The following is a 19,141-nucleotide window of genomic DNA, read 5'->3' as shown; positions in this document are numbered from 1 at the left end:
ACACCACAGGACCGAGGGACAGGTAAGTGGCTGGTTTTTTTTAAAGCCAGCAGCTACAGTTTTTGTAGCTGCTGACTTTTATTTTGACAGGGTGAGTGGAACGCTGCTTTAAGAGATAAGTTCACCTTTTTACAAAAAATAATAAATAAATTTTTTTGCAGGTAATAGTGTATTTACTATATTTTAATAGCCTGTAAATCATTGCACCAGCGATCAGCTGGTGCCATGCAGGTCTCCTGCAGACTGTTGGTGTAACAGTCTGCTCATACCTTGTGCTAGCAGACGGTTTTACACTGACAGGAAGAATGAATGAACTACCACAGCACTCAACAGCACCATGGTAGTTCATTGAGACCTACAAGCGGACAGCCGCAAAGGCTGCAAGTACTTGTAGTTCATTGATTCACAGGGGTCTGTGAATCAATGATGTGGCTGTGTGGGTGGGTGGAGCCCCGAAAGGCTACAATCTCTTTGAACTTTGGCAGCAAATTTGGGGAGAGCATCCCCGGCTCACTGCCACAAGGTTAGGGGGGTGGGGGGGCCAGGTATGAGGCTGAACATGTTGCACGCTAAATATTGGTGTAACATGTAACATGTTTAGGGAGGTGAACTTTTCCTTTAAAGTAGAATTCAAATAATAGCTGTACTAATCTATCCCTGGCCGTGCATCAGATCGCTTGAATCCCTCACAAACAGTCCCTTGGCCAATTGATACACTCTCACGGCTTCAACTACCATTTCTATGCCAATGACAGGCAAATCTATCTCTCTACCCCTCACCCCTTCAGTCTCCGCCCGAATCACAAGCCTACTGAGCGACATATCGGACTGGATGTCACTCCACTTCCTCAAACTAAATCTGTCCAAAACTGAGCTCTTAGTATTCTCCCCAGCCCGCGCCCCCCCCCCCCCCGACTTCTCCATCAAGACCAACAATCCCACCATCAGTCCCTCCCCTCAAGCCAGAGTACTTGGTGTCATCCTAGACTCCAATCTGTCTTTCCAGCCCCAAGTCCAATCGCTGTCAAACTCATGCAGACTCCACCTCCATAACATCTCCAAAATATGACCGTTCCTAACCCCGGAAACCACTAAACAGCTCATTCACTCCATTATATCACGCCTCGACTACTGTAACTCCCTCCTCACTGGCTTACCTCACCGCAGGCTATCCCCGCTTCAATCTATCTTGAATTCTGCGGCCAGACTCATCCACCTTACTAACCGCTCCGTATCCGCCACCCCTCTCTGCCAATCCCTCCACTGGCTTCTGATTGCTCAACGGATAAAATTCAAAATGCTAACACTGACGTATAAGGCTGTTCATAACACTGCCCCAAACTACATCACCGATCTGGTATCCACATACCACCCAAAACGTACTCTCTGCTCCTCGCAAGACCTCCTACTCTCTAGTTCCCTGGTGTCCTCCTCCCATGCCAATCTCCAGGAATTCTCCAGGGCTTCCCCCATTCTCTGGAACTCCCTACCCCAATCCATCAGACTGTCACCTACTCAGAAAACCTCTCTCTTCAGGGAAGCCTACCCTGCCCTCAGCTAATTACTGAACTCCTCCACTCTTCCTACCACTTCATCCCCCACAGCTATTTCCTCCTGTAGCACTATCCCCTCCCTCCTAGATTGTAAACTCCAAGGAGCAGGGCCCTCGAACCCCTCATGTATTGAATCGTATTGTTATTGTACTGTCTCGTGTACTGTCTCCTTTATAATGTAAAGTGCTGAGCAAACTGTTGGCGCTATATAAATACTGTATAATAATAATAATGTTGATGGAGAATCCCTCCCACTGTGCTATTGTATTTGGACTGTGAGAGGTTACGCAGCTGAGGTTATTATCATCATAGTGATCGGGTAAAAAAAAAAAAAAAATCCAAAAGGCTGGTTGCACTGAAGCTGATCAATATAACATTTTTGTTGCAGGGGATGCCCAAAATCTGATTTGTATTTTAGTGCAGACTTCTGAGAAAATCAGTCAAACTAATCACACAAGCAGCAAATGACATTCTGCATACCATCTGTGTACAGAATGCCTCCGGTTTGCCATACTGCATTTTACAGAAAATTACTCAGAATTTTGCAGATTGAAAAGTAAAGGTCATTCCTAATACCATTCAAATACAAAATGAGTTGTGTCGCAATTATATATGCTAGATAATCATTTTTTGTGCTATTTTTGTCCCTATGAAAATGTAGATCCCATTAATAAGCTGATTGGCTGATTACAAGGTTGAAGATGTGTAAAACGAATTACAGAAAACAACTTGAAATATCCCTAAGATCCAATTGTCTACAATCTGTTCTAAGGGTACCAACAAATCTTAGCAGCATTAGGCTAAATGAGGATACACCATCAGCCCGACATTTCGCTGAATTCCACGGAGGTCAAACAAGTCGGAAAGTTACGGGCTTTTTTGCCCCTAAGCTGTCTCATAGGAGAGGAGACTTTAATACCGTGCTACTGAAAAAAGAAAAGGGCTGGATTTTTAAACTTCAAACTGACTCCCCAAGGACTTAAAACGGATCTCCACCCAAAGGGGGAAGTCCCGCTTTAAGCTTTTGTCCCCTGCTCCTCATTAAGGATGGGCACCTTTGGGGGGCGGGAACCAGAATTTGACAGGTACCCGCTCCCAGTTCCACTGCGATTGCCTAGGCCAGTGGTGGGCAACCTTTTTTTTCAACTGAGCCAAATCTCGCCAAAACCACGATTGAAATTTATTTTGAGAGCCACATTTTTAAAACTGAAAATACATCCCCCATATAGTAATTCATCCCCCATAGTAATTCATCCCCCATAGTAATTCATCCCCCATATAGTAATTCATCCCCCCTATAGTAATTCATCCCCCATATAGTAATTCATCCCCCCTATAGTAATTCATCCCCCATATAGTAATTCATCCCCCATAGTAATTCATCCCCCGTATAGTAATTCATCCCCCATATAGTAATTCATCCCCCATAGTAATTCATCCCCCCTATAGTAATTCATCCCCCATATAGTAATTCATCCCCCATATAGTAATTCATCCCCCATATAGTAATTCATCCCCCATATTGTGTCAATTCACTTACCTTTGCTCCGCGCGTTCCTCTCGCCGTGTTCCCGCGCCGTTCCGGTCTTCAGGGTGGACTGTGAGAGGAGAGGAGTTCGTCACGCTGCCCCGCCTACATCCTGACAGCCAATGTTTGCCCATTGCTGGGCTAGCTGCAGAGTCCTGACTTTTGGTGGCGGCCGCCCGAGAGGAGGGAGGGGAGCGGGCGCCCGGCACACAGAAGAGCCGCATCAAAGTGTGTAAAGAGCCGCATGTGGCTCGCAAGCCGCGGCTTGCCGACCACTGGCCTAGGCAATCGGAAGCAGAAGTTGTCCTCCCTCCCCTTAGTCTTCTGGGACACGTGACAGGTCCCAGAAGACTACGGTCTATTGATAAAGCGCAGTGCTTCGCGCGCATGCGCAGAGGGCACCAAGCTGTCACAGCCGGTTGCCCACACTGAAGATGCCGGTGCCAGGGAGAGAAGACAGCTGGTGAAACCAGCGGTGGTGAGGACACCGCTGGACCAAGGGACAGGTAAGTGGCTGTATTTTTGACCCCCAAAAGATTTCCCCCCTTCATGGCCAGTTTTTGTAGTTTAAAAGTGTTTCTGGAACCATGAACTCCTCCCCTTTTTATGGGGGGGGGGATCCATTGTTCAAGGCTATGCTTTTTCCTCCCTATTGCCCCTGTCCCCAATTTTGAGTTTCCTTATACTTGGGTCTGTTATCTGCTTGATCAAATACCTGCCTCAATGCCATAAATCTTTAGGTCCAGTTTTGAACCTAATGTGACGTAGAATGGATGTTGTATTTAGGCTCTGTATCTAGTCTATGAGCATAGTCTGTAAGAACCCACATCACTTAGTTTGCCTTTCCTTTTTTAATATTAATCTGTGCATTTTATGACTGCTGTTCTTTTAAAAATGGGACCGCCCCTCGCCACTGTAATTGGCGGGCAATACAGTGGCTAAATGGTTAGCACTTCAACCTGGCAGTACTCGGGTCGTTGGTTCGAAACCCAGCCATGGCACCACCTGCCTGGAGTTTGCATGTTCTCCCTGTGCCTGCGTGGGTTTCCTCCGGGCACTCTGGTTTTCTCCCACACTCTAAAGACATGCTGGTAGGTTAATTGGATCCTGTCTAAATTGGCCCTAATATGTGTATGTATGAATGTGAGTTAGGAATTTTAGATTGTACGCCCCTTGAGGGTTAGGGACCTTAGATTGTACGCCCCTTGAGGGTTAGGGACCTTAGATTGTACGCCCCTTGAGGGTTAGGGACCTTAGATTGTACGCCCCTTGAGGGTTAGGGACCTTAGATTGTACGCCCCTTGAGGGTTAGGGACCTTAGATTGTACGCCCCTTGAGGGTTAGGGACCTTAGATTGTACGCCCCTTGAGGGTTAGGGACTGATGTGAATGTACAATATATATGTAAAGTGCTGCGTAAATTGAAGGCGCTATATAAGTACCTGAATAAATAAATAAAAATAAAGGGCTGTCAGTCTCTTTAAGAGGCCGGCCCGACGCTCTGACAAAGCTCACAGTCACGTGGGCGAAACGCGTCAAAAGAGCTCCGAGCCCCGCCCCCACCGACGGCAATGTTCCTAGCCGTACGACGTTAGTACTCTAGATGGCGCAAATCCCTGCTTACCAACCACGGTTGGATCTCCAATAGAGCTGCTGGAACTCTGGAAGCTTTGGCTGGAATAGGGAGGCTGTTAATCGGAAGGCACAGATCGTCAAAAGTACTACAATTCCCTGTAATCTGTCATATCCCCTGAATGGAGGACGGGACATTACTGAGGAGAGTTTGATCTGCACGTCGGAGTGGTGAGAGCCTGCGGGCACACTTACGTGGCGTTGTCGCCATTTGTGCATTCCTTACGATCATACAAGACCAAAGGTCATTGGCTCCACCACACTACGAGAGTTGTACCCCATCTACTGAATAACCTATTGCAGATTTCCAATCTTTACAGGGAGGTAGAATACTATGAACCAATCAGGTGTGCTGCATGGAAATATAATGACAAGGAACATGTTTACAAGAAAAGAGTGCAGAGCCAAAAGAGAGATGAGAAGCTGCAGCTTAGCCACTGACCAATCACAGATTAGGGGCTGAGAGGAGATCTAACTTTATTTCACTGCAGGAGAGAAAAGTTAAGTCATCATCTGGAACAGCTTTGTAAATGAGAGGACTGGATGGACAGAAATACAAAGACTTACCAACAACATGCTCAATCTCCTCTGGGATATCATACTCCTCACCATCCTCATCCTCTGGGGAGGCAGCTACCAGTGCTTGTTGGGTATCTGAGGAAGTCTGGAGTAGGTTGGCAGCCAAACACCTGGAGCCCCGCTGATACCTGTAGGACATCAGCAATGCAGCAAATAAATATTAAATCTTGATTATGAAAAAACTTAAAGTTCAACTTAAAGCCCCACTCCAGAAAAAAAAAAATACCTTTGCAGTGGGGCCTCTAGGCCCCAGATGGCAGTTGCACTTTGATGCATTCACATACAATGCAAGACCCATAGTTTTGCATTGTACATGGGGGTGGCGAGGACTTGCCCACAACCCTGAACATCTGAGCCTGTCAAAGCCCTGAATAAGCTAAGTATTGCATCTCAATCTCTAGACTTAAAGCTGAATTCCAGGAATTCAGTCTCTGTAAAAAATGCAGGCATGCTATGAGTTAAGTCCAGGGAGGTGCATGACATCTTCTGAACTTCTCTCTATTATTTAATCGGACAGGTTTATAGTTCTGTTAGAGGATAACTGACACTCAGGACTGTGAGAGAGGAGAAAGATGCACACACAGCAGTTGTGCCCTCCCCTTCACTCTGCTGCCCATTCAGAGAAGCCTTTGTATTTTGTGAATGTGTTCACATAGTGCAAAGGCTTCTGTAACTGAGCAGGAGGAAAGGAGGAGCAGGTATCGGGTGCACTGACTCTAATGTTGAAGATGCTTAGACCTGAAGCATCAGTGTTGGGCTCCTGGAAATACAATAGCTGTCCTTTGGGAGTACAATAAAACTGTCAGATGTAAATAATAGAGATAAGTCCAGGAGATGTCATGCAGCTCCTTGGACTTAACAACAAAGGAGCTGAACTCCCAGAATACAGCTTTAACAAGCATGTAACCTTTGCAGTACAGAGGCCCTCCTGCAAATGTATTTTTTTTTAATGCCTGGAGTTCAGTTTTAATGCCAATTTTCTTTTTACTTACTAAAGCATGAAATAACGGGATCTTTCCGTACTTACTGTGGAAATCTTTTTCTCTGCATTCATTGGAATACACAGCTCAGCTTTAGATCATTACCACTGAAGGCGCCACTATACCCATTGGTAATGATCTAAATCAGAGCCGAGTCCTCCAATAAACAAAAAGAAATTAGAAAACAGGATTTCATTCATTTGTAAATAACTTGCAGAGCTTTGTGCCAGAAATCTTATCAGTGCCACTAAAAACATGACAATTTATAGAGTAAAATGAGCACTTTTTTCTTTAGCCAACACAGATCAAAGTAGAGAAAAGTGTATTTTTTTTTTTACATCTCCTTGTTTATAGCTCCGATGTCAAACCTGGGGCTTCTGAGAATGTACGGTGCGGGCCCTGGGGCCCAACAGCCAGTAGTGGGAGCTGAACTGGCAATCACTCTCTAGCAGTTTCATGCACCAATCCCAGTCTCCTGCAGTACACCTTTAAGTCTTCAACTATAGTTGCTGCATATCACCAGACGTTCACCCTACACTGTGGGATCTCCAGCTACCCGGGTCTTGTCATCTCCCCAAGTGGCCAGCTCCACACGGGACGGACCCCTGAAGGACACAGCAACGGTCCACTGATGCCCCAAAAAATATTATAGAGTATGGTCCAAATGGCTAACCGAACCCTCCACTGCCTCTGACATGCCAATAACCTGAGTAGCTATTGTAATTCCGAGGCGTATCTGTACATCCTCCGGGTCTTGGGGACATCATGCGTCATAACATACGTTAGACATTTCACTTTCCCCCATATATTCCTCCGTTGGTAGCAGTAATCATCCGGGCATCTCGGATAGTCTATTGATGCAATTTTTTCGTTTGTAATCTTTCTGGATGTATAGTTTGACATTTCTTCACCCATGCGAGGGTAGGATGCATGTGAACCACTGTCGTGTAATCCCCACCCCCCTTTTTATTTTTCTCCTGTTTTCTCTCTGTATATTGTGTGTATCCCCTTTAATATGTTAAACAGTTCAATAAAAAGTAAAAAAAAGAAAAGTCTATTGCATAAAAAATAAAATCATTTTTTTTAAGACATCACCAAAGGAAAGCCTTGTTTGTCCCAAAAAAAAAAATCTGTATTCGGGCCTGTGTTGACAGGCTATTAGAATATGTTGATGAAAGAACTTTGAGACTACATTATCCCCACTGTCAGCAACAGTGGAGCATAGTTCCTGCCCTTGGCACCTGCAATGGGGCACTATTCCTCCTACTGTCACCGACGGGGCACTATTCCTCCCACTGACACCAATGATGGGGCACTATTCCTCCCACTGATACCAATGATGGGGCACTATTCCTCCCACTGACACCAATGATGGGGCACTATTCCTCCCACTGACACCAATGATGGTGCACTATTCCTCCCACTGACACCAGTGATGGGGCACTATTCCTCCTATTGTCACCAACGACGGGGCACTATTCCTCCCACTGACATCAATGATGGGGCACTATTCCTCCAACTAACACCAATGATGGGGCAATATTCCTCCTATTGTCCCCAACGACGGGGCACTATTCCTCCCACTGACACCAATGATGGTGCACTATTCCTCCAACTAACACCAACGATGGGGCACTATTCCTCCCACTGACACCAATGATGGGGCACTATTCCTTCCCCTGACACCAATGATGGGGCACTATTCCTCCCACTGACACCAATGATGGGGCACTATTCCTCCCACTGACATCAATGATGGGGCACTATTCCCCCAACTAACACCAACGATGGGGCACTATTCCTCCCACTGACATCAATGATGGGGCACTATTCCTCCAACTAACACCAACGATGGGGCACTATTCCTCCCACTGATACCAATGATGGGGCACTATTCCTCCCACTGATACCAATGATGGGACACTATTCCTCCTATTGTCCCCAACGACGGGGCACTATTCCTCCCACTGACACCAATGATGGTGCACTATTCCTCCAACTAACACCAACGATGGGGCACTATTCCTCCCACTGACACCAATGATGGGGCACTATTCCTTCCCCTGACACCAATGATGGGGCACTATTCCTCCCACTGACACCAACAATGAGGTACTATTCCTCCCACTGACATCAACGATGGGGCACTATTCTTCCCACCAATACCAATGACGGGGTGTTATTCCTCCCACTGATACCAACAATGGGGCACTATTCTTCCCACTTACACCAACAATGGGGCACTATTCCTCCCACTGACACCAACGATGTGGTACTATTCCTCCCACTGACACCAACGATGTGGTACTATTCCTCCCACTGACACCAACGATGGGGCACTATCCCTCCCACTGACACCAGCGATGGGGCACTATACCTCCCACTGACACCAACGATGGGGCACTATTCCTCCCACTGACACCAACAATAGGGCACTATTCCTCCCACTGACACCAGCGATGGGGCACTATTCCTCCCACTGACACTAACGATGGGGCACTATTCCTCCCACTGACACCAATGATGGGGCACTATTCCTCCCACTGACACCAATGATGGGGCACTATTCTTCCCACTGACAGCAACTATGGGGCACTATTCCTCCCACTGACATCAACGATGTGGTACTATTCCTTCCACTGACACCAACAAGGGAGTTTGCATGTTCTCCCTGTGCCTGCGTGGGTTTCCTCCGGGTACTCCGGTTTCCTCCCACACTCCAAAGACATGCTGGTAGGTTAATTGGCTTCTGTCTTAATTGGCCCTAGTATGTGTATGTATGGATGTGAGTTAGGGAACTTAGATTGTACGCCCCTTGAGGGTTAGGGACCTTAGATTGTACACCCCTTGAGGGTTAGGGACCTTAGATTGTACGCCCCTTGAGGGTTAGGGACCTTAGATTGTACGCCCCTTGAGGGTTAGGGGCCTTAGATTGTACACCCCTTGAGGGTCAGGGACCTTAGATTGTACACCCCTTGAGGGTTAGGGACCTTAGATTGTACACCCCTTGAGGGTTAGGGGCCTTAGATTGTACACCCCTTGAGGGTTAGGGACCTTAGATTGTACACCCCTTGAGGGTCAGGGACCTTAGATTGTACGCCCCTTGAGGGTTAGGGACTGATGTGAATGTACAATATATATGTAAAGTGCGGTGTAAATTGATGGCGCTATATAAGTATTTGAAATAAAACTCTAAAGCTAATTCAGTCTTCGTCTGTGGACCGGGACACATCGGTATACAATGGACATCAAATGAGCCTAGACAGCCACTGTTCTGCAGAACACACAGACTGTAATGATTCATTCAGACTGTAATGACACATTTAGAGCAAACCCCAAAATTTCAGCAGGGTGTGAGATGAATTGAAAGGATTTCTGGGAAAACGAAAAAGAATACAATGGAGGCGGAAAGATGGAGAATGAGATGAGAGAGCTATCAGCATGGGAGATCTCACAGCCCGAGCTGTCGGATTGATATTCCGGGAGGTGGCAGAGAAAGGCCGGATTCTATAGCCGGTGGCCGCTTTTTTCTGCATAGTAATGGGTTGAAGAATGCAGGCCATGTGGGAACCTTACATCAGTTCAGGTATTATTGGTGGGCCACCTTCACACCCCCTCTATGGGAAAATGTCATCTTCTTTGTGATGCCAGAGGGTCAGTATATGCAGCACTGATTGCCGAAGTTGTCCGGCTTGTTTGACCAAGTCACTTTATTTACATTGTCATTGATATAAAAGCACTAGGCAGTGGTGACACCTCCCTCTCACGGGGTATTCAGCTGACTTCTTTGTAAGTACCTTAATCCAAACTTAAAAGACAGCAGTACAAATGTACAAAGGCAGATCTAAATTAAAATGCATCTAAAGACCAGAAGGGATTAGAAACTTCCCGCCCCCTTCCCCCCCCCCCTCCAAAATGTAAATGATTTATGTGACTCTTGGCTAGGAAATTCCAACTTAGCCCCCATCAACCCTAATTACAGCGAAGATTTGGATACACATGGTTTTGCATTGGTCCAGCTGTAAGTATGCATGTGCCATACCTGTAGGATCCGCTCAACAGCTGGAAACCACTGTGGTCGCCACTACTACAGCGATTGCCACTAGTTTCCGGGTCCCGCGACGAGCGGCTGACCTGCTACATAGAGAACACAGGAAGTCGCTTGCTTGGTATGGGTGCCATTCAGGGAACACTTCAGATATGCTTTAATGGGTGTGGGGCCTCAATCCAAATCACCCCAGAGTGTGAGAACTATGAGGGCTGTCTGGGGATTTACGAGAGAAGTCTCTGTTTAACCCCTTCCAGTCCGGACGCTTTCCCCCCCTTCCAGTCCGGGCGCTTTCACCCCCTTCCAGTCCGGACGCTTTCACCCCCTTCCAGTCCGGGCGCTTTCACCCCCTTCCAGTCCGGGCGCTTTCACCCCCTTCCAGTCCGGGCGCTTTCACCCCCTTCCAGTCCGGGCGCTTTCACCCCCTTCCAGTCCGGGCGCTTTCACCCCCTTCCAGTCCGGGCGCTTTCACCCCCTTCCAGTCCGGACGCTTTCACCCCCTTCCAGTCCGGACGCTTTCACCCCCTTCCAGTCCGGACGCTTTCACCCCTTTCCAGTCAGGACGCTTTCACCCCCTTCCAGTCCGGACGCTTTCACCCCCTTCCAGTCCGGACGCTTTCACCCCCTTCCAGTCCGGACGCTTTCACCCCTTTCCAGTCCGGACGCTTTCACCCCCTTCCAGTCCGGACGCTTTCACCCCTTTCCAGCCAGGGCGCTTTCACCCCCTTCCAGCCAGGGCGCTTTCACCCCCTTCCAGCCAGGGCGCTTTCACCCCTTTCCAGCCAGGACGCTTTCACCCCTTTCCAGTCCGGACGCTTTCACCCCCTTCCAGTCCGGACGCTTTCACCCCCTTCCAGTCCGGACACTTTCACCCCCTTCCAGTCCGGACACTTTCACCCCCTTCCAGTCCGGACACTTTCACCCCCTTCCAGTCCGGACACTTTCACCCCCTTCCAGTCCGGACACTTTCACCCCCTTCCAGTCCGGACACTTTCCCCCCCTTCCAGTCCGGACACTTTCCCCCCTTCCAGTCCGGACACTTTCACCCCCTTCCAGTCCGAACACTTTCCCCCACTTCCAGTCGGGACACTTTCCCCCACTTCCAGTCGGGACACTTTCCCCCACTTCCAGTCGGGACACTTTCCCCCACTTCCAGTCGGGACACTTTCCCCCACTTCCAGTCAGGACACTTTCACCCCCTTCCAGTCCGGACACTTTCACCCCCTTCCAGTCCGGACACTTTCCCCCCTTCCAGTCCAGGCCAATTTTCAGCTTTCAGCGCTTTCACATTTTGAATGACAACACTGTACCCATATGAATTTTTTTGCATTTTCTTTGAGACTGATAAAACTTTATTAGATACCTTGCAGTGCCGCGTGCTCCCAGGGAGCGCACACAGGTAGGTACTTGTACTAGCTTCTTGGTCCTGTGCCATGCGGCTGCCCTGCTGCTTAGTGAAAACAGGATGTTACTCCCACGGACTGAGCGCATTTAAAGAACACTTTCCATTTTCTCAATGAGTGCAAAGTTTTCAATTCTTGGAGGAGGTGGAGAATGTGATGTCACTGCCCTGCTTCTCCACCTTGTCCAGTCAGAGAATGCTTTGCATTCACATGTGTTTACTAAGCAGCAGGGCAGCCCAGCTGCTAGCAGTCATGCCTACTACAGTGACTTCCAGCTTCCATGGGGATCTCACAGGTATGGCACAAGCAGGGGTGGACTGACCATTTGGGCTCTCGGGCATTGCCCAAGGGCCTGGGGTCTCTAGGGGGCCCCATGAGATGCCCTTGGTACAATTCATAGGCTTTTTTGGGTGTGATTTGAGTGTGGGATAGGACACAGGGGCCCCATGATCCCCTATTGCCCGGGGGCCCCATGAGTTGTCAGTCCACCCCTGTGCACAAGCATACTTCCATTGGTCAAAGTCAGACCAATGTAACTATGCAAAAAGGTTTGTTTACCTTCATGTAGTCTATGTATGAAGGTAAAAAACCTTCTGTGAGTAGTGGCTCCCCCACTTAGACATTCTTTCATAATTTTATTGTGGTCTGTGTCCCAACTGGGGAGATTCACCCCTCTATTTAGAGCGGATTTTCGTCCTCCTCCCACAATTTTTTTTAAATCCCTGATAACCTGGTAGTGTGTTCATCACATTTCAGATAATTACCCACCCAGCAAATCCAGCATTGTCTAAGATCCTCTTCTCTTCTGGCAGTGATCGGTCCCGAGCCGCCATGTTTTGCTGTGACATCATTGTCAGGCTACCGGCTGTTCCGGGTTTAGCCAGCATGCCACCCGATGACGTGCTCATAGGCTCGCCCCCTCTCCTTTCTTAAATGAAAAGCTATACCTCCAGTGATATGTGTCATGCATATCTCAAGAGGCAAAGGGAACACAGTGCACGTGATTGGCCTAGGCAAATGAAGTGCAAGAGAGAGGGACGGACAATTTTCTTAAAAAATTTAAAAAAAAAAAAGCTTCCCAATAATGAAGAGGATCGACGAAGGGGTGTAGTGGAGAGAAGCTGGTGACCATTGTCAAGGGGACCAGATTTAATGGAAAAGTTTACATTAGAGTTGTCATGAGAGCACAAGGTGAGAGGAAATCTTCCAAAGGAAACTAAGTTAGGAATTCCCTAACACTTCAAGGAGATTTTCCCTCACTTCATGTTTCATCCCCAAGACAAGGAATGAAGAGAAATCTCCCCAGCAGGACGGGGGAAGCAACAGAAACCCTGACATGGGTTTTCACCCTTCCATAGTCTATACAAAACTAAAAAGAGAACCTTACTGCTATACATGCACTTTAAATCTGCAAAACAGACAATTTCCCTTATACTAGCACAGAGCCAATGAACGCCAAAAGATCTGCTTTCCTTCACTGTTGGTATTGTGGACTTTTTACAAAAAAAAAAACCAATGCGCTTCAAGGGCTCCTTCAAACCAGCGCACTGCCGGAACGTATGCAAAATTGTACGCTTTCCTGAAACGCCAAAAAAATACGGTGCCTCTTTGCAGACGCGTGGTGTCTCTAACTCTCGATGGCACCTTTGCGCACCTTTCATTCGCGCAAGCCAAAATGCATGGTATCACAGTGCCCAGAGGTTTGAGTCTCCATGATTCTGAAACTCAAGCGGGCACCTCTTTTGTGTGTTTCTCGAGGGCAGAACATTCAAAGGAATGGGCTTCTCTAAATGCGACACACAGAAATGGGAAAACAAGTACGCTTCTTTGCACCTCGAGTGAACCCGAGGATCCTAAAAATGAGTACAATATTTGGATAAATGCTGATTGTCATGAAGTAAACTTGTTGTCCACAGAGAGTCCAATTTTGGAACATATGAGATATGTTGCAGGTTTTGGGGTGGAGAAGGTGAGCAGAAACAAATTGGAAAACCTATTAGAAATAATCTGCTCTCAAATAAATAAATAAAATTTAAAAATAAATAAAATTTAAAAAAAAAAAAAAAAAAAGACACGTATGATTATATGATATGACATATGATAACATACCTCCACTTAGCCACTTTGGTTTTAAGGAAAGTGAGTCCTAAACGTTGGACAAGCTTGACTCCCAGCTTGTGAAGAAGATTGTTGTTGCTGTCACAGAGCTTGCAGTTATCAATGGCAGTGAGGACAGTAGAAGCTACAGGAAAGAGATTGGATCAATACCTGTTTGATATCAGACCATACATAATAATAATAATAATATACATGTTATAATGCAGAACATTTAAAATGGCCTAAGGCTTCGTTCACAGTGTATATACCGTATTTTTCGCTCCATAAGACGCACCTGACCATAAGACGAACCTAGGTTTTAGAGGCGAAAAACAAGAAAAGAAAATATTCTGAACCAATGGACTGCAGACATAGTACAGGGGATGACCAGAGACTGCAGACACAATACAATAGATGCCCAGAGACTGCGGACACAGTACAGGGGATGACCAGAGACTGCGGACACAGTACAGGGGATGACCAGAGACTGCAGACACAATACAGGAGATGACCAGAGACTGCGGACACAGTACAGGAGATGACCAGAGTATGCGGACATAGGATAGGAGATGACCAGAGACTGCGGACACAGTACAGGAGATGACCGGAGACTGCGGACACAGTACAGGAGATGACCGGAGTATGCGGACACAGTACAGGAGATGACCGGAGTATGCGGACACAGTACAGGAGATGACCGGAGACTGCGGACACAGTACAGGAGATGACCGGAGACTGCGGACACAGTACAGGAGATGACCGGAGACTGCGGACACAGTACAGGAGATGACCGGAGACTGCGGACACAGTACAGGAGATGACCGGAGACTGCGGACACAGTACAGGAGATGACCGGAGACTGCGGACACAGTACAGGAGATGACCGGAGACTGCGGACACAGTACAGGAGATGACCGGAGACTGCGGACACAGTACAGGAGATGACCGGAGACTGCGGACACAGTACAGGAGATGACCGGAGACTGCGGACATAGTACAGGAGATGACCGGAGACTGCGGACACAGTACAGGAGATGACCAGAGACTGCGGACACAGTACAGGAGATGACCAGAGACTGCGGACACAGTACAGGAGATGACCAGAGACTGCGGACACAGTACAGGAGATGACCAGAGACTGCGGACACAGTACAGGAGATGACCAGAGACTGCGGACACAGTACAGGAGATGACCAGAGACTGCGGACACAGTACAGGGGATGATCAGAGACTGCGGACACAGTACAAGGGATGACCAGAGACTGCGGACACAGTACAGGGATGACCAGAGACTGCAGACAGTGCAGGGAATGACTAGAGACTGCAGACAGTGCAGGGAATGACCAGAGACTGCAGACAGTGCAGGGAATGACCAGAGATTGCAGACAGTGCAAGGAATGACCAGAGAATGCAGACAGTGCAGGGAATGACCAGAGACTGCAGACAGTGCAGGGAATGACCAGAGACTGCAGACAGTGCAGGGAATGACCAGAGACTGCAGACAGTGCAGGGAATGACCAGAGACTGCAGACAGTGCAGGGAATGACCAGAGACTGCAGACAGTGCAGGGAATGACCAGAGACTGCAGACAGTGCAGGGAATGACCAGAGACTGCAGACAGTGCAGGGAATGACCAGAGACTGCAGACAGTGCAGGGAATGACCAGAGACTGCAGACAGTGCAGGGAATGACCAGAGACTGCAGACAGTGCAGGGAATGACCAGAGACTGCAGACAGTGCAGGGAATGACCAGAGACTGCAGACAGTGCAGGGAATGACCAGAGACTGCAGACAGTGCAGGGAATGACCAGAGACTGCAGACAGTGCAGGGAATGACCAGAGACTGCAGACAGTGCAGGGAATGACCAGAGACTGCAGACAGTACAGGAGATGACCAGAGACTGCAGACAGTGCAGGGAATGACCAGAGACTGCAGACAGTGCAGGGAATGACCAGAGACTGCAGACAGTGCAGGGAATGACCAGAGACTGCAGACAGTGCAGGGAATGACTAGAGACTGCTGACAGTGCAAGGAATGACCAGAGACTGTAGACAGTGCAGGGGATGACCAGAGACTGCTGACCTTTGGGGAGGGAGGGGGAGCGGGTACCTGAATTTGACAGGTACCCGCTCCCACTTCTGCGGAGTTGTTCTTCCCGGGCCGGCTACTGTGACAGCCGGGTGCCCACTGCGCATGCGCGAGAAGCGCTGTGCTTTGTGAATGGCCCGGCGCCTTCTGGGACCTGTCATGTGTCCCAGAAGACATCGGATCATTCACAAAGCGCAGCACATGCGCAGTGAGCACCCGGCTGTCACCGAAGCCAGCGCAGGAAGACTGTGCAGCGCTGGAGCGTGGAACAGGTAAAGCCCTGCAGGAGAGAACAGCTGAGTGGCCGGCCCGGTATTCTGACATGGTGGCGGCAGAAATACCAGACCGGCCGCTTTGTATTCGCTCCATAAGACGCACTGACATTTTCCCCCCTTTTTTGGGGGGAAAAAAGTGCGTCTTATGGAGCGAAAAATACGGTAAGCGTACGCCCATGCATGTGTCGTCTTTGCCAGCATGGGATGCACAGGTATTCCATTCACCCATGGGCAGGCCAGTCCCATTCATGACAACTGGGGTGCAGCGGATGCATGGACACAGTCGCTGCTCCCAATTTGACATATGTGTGGGTGCGTGTCTTCGAATGAAGAAAGTATGAGATCGGAGACACGTACCCACATGCACCTGCACGCAGATATCAATTGGGAGCAGCAACTGTGTCTGCATTGTGCTGCTGCTTTCAAATTGACATAAATGGGACTACCTGTATGGGGATGCATGGAAGACCTGTGCATCCTGTGTGGGCAAAGGCAGCCCTTGCGTGGGTGTACATGAGACTTAAGTGGCATAAATTTAGAAAGCAGCATTTACAGAATATTTAAAGTGGTTCTAACGGCTGAAGGTTTTTTACCTTTGTGCATTCTATGTACGAAGGTAAAAAACCTTCAGTCTGCAGCAGCCCCCCCAATACTTATCTTAGCCGTATCTCAATCCAGCGATGTGCACAAAAGCAGTGTCTCTCCTGGGTCTCTCCCTCCGCATTGGCTGAGACACAGCAGCGGGAGCCATTGGCCCCCGCTGCTGTCTTAGGGCTCATGTACACTGCAGCTGATAAAATCACATTTTAGGAGCTGTTCAGCATTTTTTTCAGCAGCCCCTGAACTCTCCCTAATGTTTTCCTCTGTGTCCATGTACACATCGTCGTTCACAATCGTTTACAGGTAGTTGAGTTTATAGTCTTTTTTTTGAATGCAGAAAACTTGCGCTAAGCAGTAGATTTTATCAGCGTTTCAAACGCCAAATGCTAACCGCGCTTATAAGCGTTTGCATTTGAAAAAATTTTTGAACTCTTCCATTTCCGGATGCTGTCCAGAGCCTTTTTTTCATCATGAGAAATGCATGCAAAGCGTTTTCCCGTTGCTCAAAGAAAGATGATGAAAGAAAATATGTTCAACACTGCTGGAATAATTTCTGCACAAAAATGAGCCGGAACACATCCAAACACCACAAAAAAAAACAAAACAGACAGCTAATCTCAACAAATACTGCTCTCTCTATTTATCTCAACGTGTCTGAAATAGTTAATTTTATACTATTTTTCAGTGCATTCTGGAAGGTTTCCTGAGGTTATCTTTAAAAAACGCTTCTAAACGCAAACGCTCATAAACGCGCATAATTACGGTATGCAAATGCAGCTAAACAGACGTTTTTTAACCTACGTTTTCCAGCAGTTTCCATCGTTCAGAAGTGTCCCTGGCATTTTGGAAGGTCTCCTGAGGTTATCTTTAAAAAACGCTTCTAAACGCAAATGCTCAGAAACGCGGTATGCAAACGCGGCTAAACAGATGTTTTTTAACCTACGTTTTCCAGCAGTCAGTTTCCTTCGTTCAGAAGTGTCCCGTGTACATGGGGCCTTATAGACACACAGAGGCAGCTCGGGAGGCACACACACAAGTGCCTCCAGAGCAAGCAGCTTGCTCTGGGGGCACTCAGCAGGGGGAGGAGTCAGGAGTGCCGGCAGGGGACCCAAGAAGAGGAGGATTGAGGCTGCTCTGTGCAAAACCATTACACAGAGCAGGTAAGTATGACATGTCCTAGATTGTAAGCTCAAAAGAGCAGGGCCCTCAATCCCCTCATGTTTTGCATTGTATTGGTATTGTTCTGTCACATGTTCTGTCCCCCATTGTAATGTACAGCGCTGAGCGAACTATTGGCGCTTTATAAATACTGTATAATAAAAATAATAATAATGTTTGGTGCTTTTTCAGAAGTCAGAACCTTTAGTGTCACTTTAAATATATGAATATTTAAAGTAGTATATATCAGACCATAAGCAATAATATTATACATATGTAATTATACAGAAAACAATAAAAATTGCCAAAATGGCATAAATTTAGAAAGTATCAATGTCTCTCTATTTGCACATCTTGTGTATCTCCACACTTTCTGCATTGATCATCTTACTCGATTTCTTCCAAATAGGAATGATAAACCAAGCAGATCAGGTGAGGGACTGCAACTCACCATTCAATGCAACCTTTCCTTCATAGGAGGGATGTAAACATGGGATAAAGTGCGGGAATCCCGGACATTGTGGAGGGAGGAGCAGGAATCAGAAAGGGAAGACAACATAATAGGAGGGAGAGTGTGGAGATCGGAGGGAGATTTACGATGACGCCTGGAGGGGGTAAAAAGCTGGGTGTGCAGAGCTGTATTATGCAGCCATACAGGGATTCTCCGCAGGATAATTATACACACTCTGGAAGAGCTGGTGACCAATCCAGGGGTATCTCAGATAAAAATAAAAAATGACAGGACCAGTCTGGGGGTACAAAACGTAAAAAAAAAAAAAAAGGGCCATTTTTAACAATTCTTACCATATGGTAAACAGTCCTCTCGCTTCCCATGCTTGAAGAGCTGAGCCTGGAAACAAATGGAAATGTTTAATAAGGTTCCACAAAATCAACAGGTAAAACACAAAGAATAAAGCTGGCCATAAATGGGTAGAATTTTGTACAAAAAGAACGTTCTAAGATTTTTCTAATCATTAGTGGAGTCAAACCGACTTTAGTTTTCAGTGACAAGAAAAAGCAAAGTAGAAAAATGAAACATTTTTTTTTGAACAAATTACTTTCTTCTATTTTCACCTGGTGATCCAGCCAGTAAGTTTGTTGTTTTTCAACAGAACAAGCTGTCCTGAAGATGTAGCAGTTACATGGATGAGACAAACCATTTACCCTTGACAAGCATGCTTACAGGGATAATCTTTTATT

General features: G+C 47.4%; 1 protein-coding gene across 1 annotated transcript in view; it reads right to left on the bottom strand.

Moving 5' to 3' along the window:
- The window catches only part of TBCD (tubulin folding cofactor D), a gene marked incomplete at its 5' end in the record, with an annotated part of 278,426 nt that extends 259,635 nt beyond the window's left edge, over positions 1-18,791 (bottom strand). Inside the window, 3 exons of the mRNA XM_089661798.1 lie at positions 5,280-5,419; positions 13,832-13,964; positions 18,746-18,791. Coding sequence (XP_089517924.1) covers positions 5,280-5,419; positions 13,832-13,964; positions 18,746-18,791 — 319 coding nt within the window. The remainder of the gene's footprint in view (positions 1-5,279; positions 5,420-13,831; positions 13,965-18,745) is intronic.
- Between the last annotated feature and the right edge of the window lie 350 nt (positions 18,792-19,141).

This window comes from Staurois parvus, unplaced genomic scaffold (assembly GCF_062004578.1).
Source record: "Staurois parvus isolate SC_StPar_1 unplaced genomic scaffold, SC_StPar_1.0 ptg001387l, whole genome shotgun sequence".
NCBI classification, from domain to species: domain Eukaryota; kingdom Metazoa; phylum Chordata; class Amphibia; order Anura; family Ranidae; genus Staurois; species Staurois parvus.
Note: the sequence above shows the minus strand (reverse complement) of the source record. Positions and strands in the feature narration are given on the sequence as shown.